This window comes from Egretta garzetta, unplaced genomic scaffold (assembly GCF_000687185.1).
Source record: "Egretta garzetta isolate BGI_Z169 unplaced genomic scaffold, ASM68718v1 scaffold656, whole genome shotgun sequence".
NCBI lineage: Eukaryota > Metazoa > Chordata > Aves > Pelecaniformes > Ardeidae > Egretta > Egretta garzetta.
Genome location: NW_009259968.1, coordinates 1,623,293 through 1,633,174, shown reverse-complemented (window position 1 = coordinate 1,633,174; position 9,882 = coordinate 1,623,293). Strand labels below are relative to the sequence as shown.

At 37.2% G+C, this 9,882-nt stretch overlaps 1 protein-coding gene across 1 annotated transcript; it reads right to left on the bottom strand.

The window, feature by feature from the left end:
• Nucleotides 1-490: 490 nt before the first annotated feature.
• Nucleotides 491-9,720, bottom strand: DNAJB9 (DnaJ heat shock protein family (Hsp40) member B9). The gene is made up of 3 exons (XM_009640284.2): nucleotides 9,706-9,720; nucleotides 5,980-6,207; nucleotides 491-4,189 (listed from the first exon to the last, which is right to left on the bottom strand). Exons 2-3 carry the CDS (start codon nucleotides 6,194-6,196, stop codon nucleotides 3,759-3,761), a joined length of 648 nt encoding a protein of 215 aa, XP_009638579.1. The 5' UTR covers nucleotides 6,197-6,207; nucleotides 9,706-9,720; the 3' UTR covers nucleotides 491-3,758.
• Nucleotides 9,721-9,882: the final 162 nt, after the last annotated feature.

Sequence of the window (9,882 nt, the reverse complement as noted above, 5' to 3'; positions counted from 1 at the left end):
GAGTCAACTTGCACAACAAGCATCCTAACCTTCAGAATCTGCGCCTTTCGGTGGCAATCCAGGGCAATTAGCACCGGTCATACTGCTCTCCCGCACCTCAGCGGGGTGGTCAGGGCACATGCAGAGACCCAACAGTTCTTAAGGCGGAGGCTTTCTGCCTCTCGGAAAGAGGCCCTTTTGCACAGGCTTTGTCTGCTTGGTTTACAGGCACAGTGCCCCAACTCTAAATGATTCTCAACATCTCTAAGAAAAAAACAGACCAGGCAAAACTAGGTCAATTTCTTTCAACCCCACTCCCTCCTCCCTGCCCGCCCAGTCATCCCCTTCAGGGAAAATGTAGTGGTCCAAATGTTCCATAAAACACAAGTGGCACACAACCCACTTGAATCCAGCTTCTATCTGCATCTTGAAGAACAGAAATACAAAAAAAGGAAAAAGAGACTTCACACACAAACAATTTTCACATGTTTAATGTAATGGCACTCTAATTAAGTTTACAGTACTTTCATCTCCACTAGATACTGTGTTTCAAAAGTATTATGGGAAAAAACAAACATTAAAAACCCCACTATTTTTTTGTAAAGTTTTAGAAACTCAACCATTTGGAGCTACATATGCATAAATGCCTTTCAAAAAATTGTTAAGAACTCTATTTTTTCACCCTCACACAACAAAAAAGTAGGGGTTTTCTGGGTCTTTTCACAAGATATGGAGATCAAAGATGGCACATAAGAAACTTCTGAAGTCAGGGGGTGTCATAAGGTTATATCAGGACTTCCGCTGGAGAGCCTGCCATGAAGCAAACACTATAAATAGGAAAAGAACATACAAGAGCTCTAAATAAGTGAGAAGCACAACATGTTTTGCAAGCTTGTGTTCCGATAGCCATGGAACTGAAGACTGCTGGCTGAGGAAAGCCTGCCTGAATTTCTTCAGCTAAAGTCTATTCAAAGCATACCCACCACAGAATACACTAGGCTCTGCGATACTAGTGACAAGCTCTCCTTTGGATTTTACCTTGGATCAACAACCAAAACAAACAGAAAGGTCACTTTGAGAAGCCATAGGAATAATCGAAAGTATTTGTTGGGTTTCCTATGACAAGTAATTAAGAGAACTAATATGGAAGCAGATAAAAATAGACTAGACTCGACTAGTCTTTTTGAAGTACTACCAGCTAGAAAACTAGCAACCCTATCATTTTATTATTAGTTTCATACTTTAAATAGTTAAGGAAAACAAGTACCCTTTGTATGAATAAAGTCTGGAGTATCCTTAAAGAGGGGAAGCTAACCTAGAAGCAGCCAAAGACCCTAGATTTTCACCTAAAGGCTTATCCTGAAGGATGGTGAATTCATACAGTCACTTAAAATAGTCTTAAAACTTTGGGGTGGCTGTGTTTCCTACAATTTACAGTGCTCATTTTAGTTTTTATTCCTCTAATTCAGGATTAGAGAATGGACTCAAGTTTGTAAGTGGAGAAAATTAACTTTGGAGAAGTCACAGATTTGGTTTTAGTAAGAACTTTAAATATTCCTTCTCCCATGCTTAGGAATTGCTCATTCTGCTGTTTCCACTTTTTTTCCCCCCAGTTAAGAAAATATGCACTAGACTAAGAAAGGCATTAACATTTTATCTTTGCATCCTGCTTCTAGAGTTGCTTCCCACCTTGAAGTTCCAACAGTCATCATCCCTAAAGGATTCGCTAATACTCTCTTATATTTAATACTAAAGGTCACATTCCTGCAAAGTTTTATCAGTGTGAACAATTCTCCTCAAATGCATAAAGAAATGCTCTCTAAAAAACTTGATATTTGTGAGAGAAAGTAATTCAGAACTTTAAGTTAATAATTTGTTCATTTGGATGCCCATATCATGCACAGGACCGATGGAGTACATAAAAGAAAAAAAAATGCAGAAATCTACATGAGTTACAGCTTCTGGTTGAATCATATATTAATTATACAGAAGAAACTAAAAATCTCTACTTACACAGAAAAAGGGTGGATATAACACAAACACACTCACTCCAGCACTTCTCCTACTATAAGAATATTGCACATTCCGATACTGTTGCACGAATTACTGGCTTTTTATAAAGACCATATATGAGGTATTAGTCTATTAATAAATAAAGAAGAACATGAAAAAGGAAAAGCACTTAATATTATGCAACAATCCATTCCAAGTATTTAGTGAATGAAAACTGAACAAGCAATAACACATACCCTTGAGGGGAAGGTTAAAGTTACTTAGCAAATAGGCAGCTTTCAATATCCATCTGAGAAGCAAAGGGTTAAATCTCTTTTGAGAAAGATTTTAAGAACTCAAAGCCTATTTAGAACACTGCTGTTTAAAATGCTCATTTTGCTCATGCAATCAATCTGAAAGGTAAATTCTTATCTCACAATTCTAAAGGGATAGCAATATGTGGGTGACAGCAATCCTATTAAGGGGACCCAATTTAATATACTAAACCTGTACTACTCGTTAAGAAATAAACCAGAACTTTTAGATCGACATCAGTTAAAGTATTCAGGGGGTTTGGGTGGGTTTTTTTCCTTCTTTTTGGTTTTAAATAGTTTAGACTGGTTATGGATTTCTATGGTGCTGAAATTGTTACACATTAGCACTGTCCTCGTTATCAGATTTCCAGCACCACAAGGCATTTGATGAACATACCAATTGTCATTTTCAGTTTTACTTTGTGTTTATGCTAAGAATTTACCTTTCAAATCACAACGCTGAAAAAATCCTGCTGACAGGTAATAAATCTGTCAATCTAAACACAATCTATTTTTTATTTAGACCCTTCCAGAAACACTAGGAATCTGTAGGCAAGCTTATCTTAAACTTTTAAGTTCATAAGAGCACAGAGGAGTATTTAAGTTCACTAAACTCAGCTACGGTAACATAACAAGCATAAATCAAAAGTGTTTTCAGTATACTCTTCCAAACCTCGTTAAAGAGATATTTGTATTCTGGAAGAAAAAAAAAAAAAAAAAAAAGGGTACCTTGTGTGCACACAGACTTACTTACATGAATATCCCTTAAATAAGTCAAGGGTTATTCAAATCCTAAAATCTTTTCAGGCCAGTGAAAGGCTACTTGGAAATAAACGTAATTCCTACATCACTCTCCTGAGTGAAGCACAGTCTCAACATATTCTCTCTTGTTACTTTCTAACTTTAAAAAGTGTCTTATTAATACATTTGCAATGCTGGACAGAGTAACAAAGACCCAGGTAAGTCATATATCCGCTATTTTTGTGTAAATTATCTACTTTGCACAATAAGTCCTTATTAGGTAAAAATTGCAAGTGAACATTTGGAAAGACGTGATAAAAAAAAAAAAGCAGCACTTCAAAATTAAAGTATCTCCTCTGCTGCAATCCATGCACCAATAACTCAAACAGTCCTGAATTGGCATATATGAAAATATATTACACTTCTGAAATGAAAAATACATATCTTGTGGTGAAGCTCAAATTTATGGAAAGTGTTTACTAAACTGAAATAACTTCTTCTGTCACATGGTATTATTTCTCTCCCATTCTAAGCAGTTACTGAGACAGCTACTTCTCAAACGCATGTTGTTTCTATTCTGAAGGTTAGTTTCATCTACAATTTCTTTATAGCAGTTAAGTGTTTTTTAGAACAAACAGTTCAAATAATTTTTTCCATGTTAGCACAAAACCAAGGTTGATTATAAAGGTATTGAAAGAAGAAGAAAAAAAAGAGATGAAAAGAAAGAAAATGTTATTGTCCGGAACAGTCTGTATAAGTGGTAACCATGTTCCCTCGTCTCTGAGTGACAGTCCTGCAGTGCTTGCTGGATCCGTGAAACCTGGTATCAGTTCGCACCGCATGTCGTTGTGCATTTTCAAAGTCACTAAATGAAAACATTTTTTCCATATTTTCAAACACATCATCAAACAGTCCACTGCCAAAGGAGAACTCTTGGAAAGAACGTCTTTGCCGATTGTGAGCTTCCCGATGACTTCGGAAGTGATTTTCAAAGTGCTTTTTCGACCGTGAGTTTTGACTAAAGAGGTCAAAGTCTTTGAACAGATCATCAAAGTTGAAGTTAAATGACTGATGGAATGGGCTTCCATTATTTCCTTGCCTTTCATGATGGACAAACTGATCATATTCTCTTCGTTTATTCTCATCTGATAATGTTTCATACGCTATTTACATAAAAAAAAAGTTTTAAAAGTTTATTTATATTCCCATTAACAAACAAAACCATACACAAAGACAAAGAACAGCTTTCTCCCACTCCCTCAACAGGACAAATTTCAAGCAAGACTTTCATTCAACACGCAAGCCCCATCAAGCTCAACATTTGTTTAACTTTCTCCAATACAAAATAAGCTGTTTCAAAAAAAATATTTATAATAATAAATATAGCTATACCAAGAGGATAGATTAAATCCTCAAAATATTCAATTCACATAATACAACTTAGTTTAACTAGCAATAAAGATTAGTGCTTATATTTAAAAGAAAATAGCAATGACATGTTGCGATCAGAAAGACTGAAGGAGAGAGGATGAGTTAGGAGCTCTGCCTAACAAAGTGAACTGCCTGCTGCATTCTTATCACAGAAACACAGTGCAATGTCTGCAAAACCACTTGCCAGCCAAGCCAGCAAGTTCTAGCTGCACCACAGTTACAACTAAGCAACAAGATAAACATCAAGGAGACAAAATAAAGAGAATGAATTTCCCCTATGCCCAAATTCTCATTTTCTCAAAAGTCCAGCAATAAACCCAGATTCTGTGATTGGATATACCTGAAATGGAATTAGGTTTCCATACAATCTTTGATCCACTACTACAGCTACTGGTGTTCCAAGGCAGAAACTCTCACAGATAATATACCCACTTTGATAACGTTAAGTATTTTAAATGCTTCCATTTTCCTATCTGTCAAAGGCTTGCAACTACTCTATATACTTTAACACTTCCTTAAGAGTTCCCAATTCCTTCTGTAACAGGTGCTAACAACTGCACTAAGTACCTAACAAGACCATCCCTCCCTTTCACTGTACTAATAAATACCTTTCTTTCAAAAGAACTTTTCTGCAGACAAGAAGGTAAAACCCAGAAATCTCGTATTAGCTTAATTAGGAGAACTACACAAATAGATGGACATTATAACAGCCTATGGGGAGCAGAAGTGGGTACAATTTATTTTTCAGAAAGCATTTTTCTATCATCATTATTTGCTTCCACCATTGTATTTTATCACAAAACACTTATGAATGGTGTATTCCTAGGATCAGAGGATAATTCAGGTTGGAAATCACCTCAAAAGGTCTCTAGTCTAACCTTCTGCTCAAAGTAGAGTTGGTTATGAGATCAGACTAGGTTACTCAGGGCTTTATCCACTCCCAAAAAATCTCCCAAGGATGGAGACTGCACAACCTCTCTAAGCAACCTGTTCCAACACTGGCCTAGCCTCAAGGTGAAAAAGTTTTTCCTTATAACCACTCTGAACCTCTTGCACCTGTTGTCTCTTGTATTCCCACCATGAACCACTGAAGCACCTCACTGTTATTTTTGGTTGTTTTTTTTTTTTTTATAATCTCCCCATAGTTACCAGAAGGTTGCTGTTAGGTCCCCCCAAAGCCCTAGTAATCCTGAGCTGGATCTTACTAGACAGATCAAAAGATAAGAATTAACCTCCTAGGGCTGAAGTTGTCCTACTGCCAAGTATTTTTTGTGACAAAAGGCATAAGCCGAAAAGCCTAATAAGCAGGAAAGCATAAACTGTGTAAAAGGCCTGCCTATGTGCAAGGACACAGAAAAAAAGTCAGATATTGATACTGGACACTTGACACCACAGAAGTAGAATTAAGAAAAAAAATCTTTTTACTTCTTATTCAGTAAAAACAGTATACTTAAGTTACCACGTTTGCTCACAGATATAAGCCATGTATCAAATTACTGAGACTAAAGTTATCATATATTACCTTCAGCAATTTCTCTAAATTTTGCTTCTGCACCAGGACTCTTATTTTTGTCTGGATGGTATTTCATAGCCAGCTTGTGAAATGCCTTCTTGATCTGGCGGTCAGATGCATTTTTTGGAACTCCTAAGATATCATAATAGCTCTCTGTAGCCAATATTAATTCAGTTATCATTAAAATACAGAGAGCAAATGTGAAGACAGATTGCGTAGTTGCCATTTCTCTGGTTCCTAGAAAGAAAAAGAAATATACTTGAAGAACAAGTTATCTGAGGATCCACAAGAACTTAAAGGCACAACTATAAGCTGCAAGAGGAAGACTGTATGTTTCAGGAGTCACTCAGGGACAGGCATGTAAGCACTTTATTTCACTCATGGCTACAAACTCCATTCCCCTAGTTTCATAATCACAGAATATGTAAATGAAAGAACTGCAAATTCACATTTCCTGTGCATCACAAGCATCATGCTTCAGTGTTCATCTTTGTTTTACACCTATCTTTAACTGTACATTCTCTCACAGAGCTTTTGAATATATAATACATTTCACTCTATCAAACAGTTCATGTTGGCATACCTGAACTAGATTTAAACTAGTCCTTGAGTTCTAGCACCATAAACACAGACGCTCTAAATTAAGTGTGGGTTGCAAAAACCCACTTAATACTGGCAGATCAATTCATCAATTAGCTTGTGCAACAGTAGGAGCCTGAAAACACAACTGGCCTAGAGATCAACTGTGAGATGCAGGAAGACAAGACTGTTGGACACTCATGCTCAGCCTCAGAGGTCATTTAACTCACCTAAGGAGAACATGAAAAAGAGTAAACCACTCATTTAGGGTACAGTGTTCAGTCAAGTAGGGCACATTTTCCTTTACTTTAAAATGGGCTGGGCTTAGCTCACTTTCATATTAGACTGTACTATAAATAAAAATGTCTACCATATCTTTGATATCAAATAATTCATCTGATAAATACCACTGCATATAAAGGTTTACATATGAAACTCTCAATGTCTGAACTGAACTCAAAAAAAGAAGTATTCTATATAAGACAAGCAGCTTCAACAATAATTAAAAGTTGTAACTATGTTTTTCAGCAACGTTACTTGTCAAAAAGTTACATTTTAAAACAAACTGATGCTAGAACTCAGGGGAAAAGTTGTGGCATAAGTCATGAGAAAAATCAGTTCCATGTAGCCACATGATCTTTCATAATTTTTATGAAGGACTGGGTGACCTCTTCCTACCAGAATAAGAGATCAAATGATTTGCCAAGGCCTGAGCATATTATATTTAAAACACAGAGCACAGAAACGTGAATGTTCAAAGACAGATTGCTGGCTGTCACCTAACCAGCAGGATGTACAGCAAGGTCCTGAACATGCCAGAAGTAACATGTCCCCCTCACCAGATTACACTGATTTGAGCGTACCGTAATTACAACTCAAAGAAATGAATGGTGTTTCTTCCCTGAGAGTTGAATAAACCAACCTTATTGTGCGAATACCATTAAAGTTGTAACTACTTTTTCAGCAACCTATTTGTCAAAAAGTTGTATTTTAAAACGAACTGATGCGAGAACTCAGCAAAAAAGCTGTATGTGGCCCAAACATTTGTCACACAGCGTTCAAAGCCTTTAAATTTCAGGTACATAAGACAATTAAGCTTTTAACAGAAAGTCCATAACCTCTAAAGAAAATTAACACCCAAGACCAAAAATGGAAAAAAATACCATTTCTAATAGGTAAATCAGGGGGCTAGAATGAATGTCGTGAGGCAAGAGCAAAAAGCTCTTAAGATTAATGCACCCGTGGCCTCTTAAGCATTTATTTGGCTAGCAGCCTGAGTGATATCAAGTGTTAAGGAGCAGCAGTTGAAACAAATTGTATTTTGATCAGTGTACTTAGACACCAGATAGTTCTTTTCAGTGCATGATAACAGACAAATTTTCAGTACAAGCCTTTCCACGTATTTTCTCTCACCTCTTCACTAACCTGAAACTTTGCCACTTGGGCACTAAGACCTACACACAGGTACATCCTTCCACGCTTTTAGGGCTTTCTTCCTGTTTGTGCTTTATAGATATGTATTTATGTCTTCATCTCACACACGATTGTTCTCATTTTACTTCACTTCCCCACACCTGCATCATGCTTGTATAATCACTTGCTGCATGCCCTTAAGGCTAACCTCCCTGCTTCTACTATTAAACACTGAGAAGAGCTAAAAAGAGCAGTTTATGTCCTTCATTAAGAGCCAAATCCTCTTTTATGATTCCCAAGCTCATCACAGCCTGAAAACATCAAGTCACTCCTTTAAAGTTTTCTGCGCTGTCAATCTCAACTTCTATTATTCCTGATAATGAATCACACCTAAGTTTTCCTTTTTCTACAGTTTTACATTAAGATTTCCGTAATGCTGTGCTGCCTCTAGTTTTATCTGGATTTCTAAAGCACATTTAAAAAAAAAAAAAAAATCAGTACTTAAGTTTCACTACTTTTTTAAATAAATGTAGACAGATTTAATGCTGTCCTTGAACAACTCAATGAAACTCAAATATAAGAATAAAATGAGACATAAATGAAAATGAAATACAAAAGAAACTCCAATATAAGCAGCATTTTAAGCTTATAAGGTTATCGCGAAGACATAGTAAGTCTTATATTCAGACACTATTATCAGTTATGGAATTTACTTTCTAGAAAATACCCATTTTATATGTTACCATTAACTAACATGTTAAATGCCTGACCTCTGTCCTGCTATTCCCAACTATTTTTACAATCCTTTTCAAAATAAAGTCTCCCTCAAACACTTATTCTGCTTATGGTGCTTCTCCCCCCATTTTTCAATTGAAAAGGGACAGATAAGTTTCACTTCCCAGGCTATGCGCAGTAGTTACTTAATACACATTCCACAAATTGTTAAGTGCCATGTACTTCTTAACATTAAATTCACACCACAAAACAGTCCCTCCTAACAATTATTAGAACTACATTTTATTTGGGTACATCTAGCAATAAAGTTAGAGATTTTATTAACACAGATTAACTATTTAACCCTGTTGGACAAGCAGTTACAGATCTCTACTACTATTAAGCTTGGTATAGAAAGCATACTGTCTAATGTTTATCAAAAGCATCATAGCAGTGATATCACTCAATCAGTTCTCTATCAGTTTATCAACATTTATCAATAGCTACATGATGAAGTGATGTTTAAGGATGATGTACCTGGAATAAAATCTGTCGTATACAGAAAATCAGGAGCTACTTCCACCTTGCAGTGCAAATGCCCTATTCCGTCCCTCTTTGAATGTCATTAGCAAAGATCTTGGGTAAATGCTTATATTCACGAAGTCTGACGTGCTCAGAAAATCCACAGCATCACTACTGCTCCGATTACGCGGATTGTGATGCACTGCCCAGTGGAATCCTGATGTCATACAACTATTTTCGCAAACGATATATTAGCAGTAAGAAAGTTTACCCAAGTTTTCCACTGGTTCTCATATCACGACTAACCCGATGAGTAAGCAAGTCTCATAGCCCACAACCATCTACAGGAAAGTCTGTCAAACTCCGGGGCTTGTACTTTTCTCGGCCTCTCCTACAGTGAGCGGAAAGCAAATCCAGGAGAAGGCTCCTAAATCTTGCTCTGGAGAACAAGGCAACGAGGCAGAGCCTCCCCCGGCATCATCCTCCCTAGGCAGACCCCCAACGAACCTCGCCAGAGCCGTACCGCAAAGCAAGGCCGACCCAGAGCTCGGCAGATGACACCGGCGACATCAGCGACGCTGTCCCACCTCCAAGCCGGACAGGTTTGGAAAAGACCACAGCAGCCGGGCCTAGCGAGACGCGACAGCCCAGGGGAGCCCGAAGGGCAAATAAATCCGCCAGACC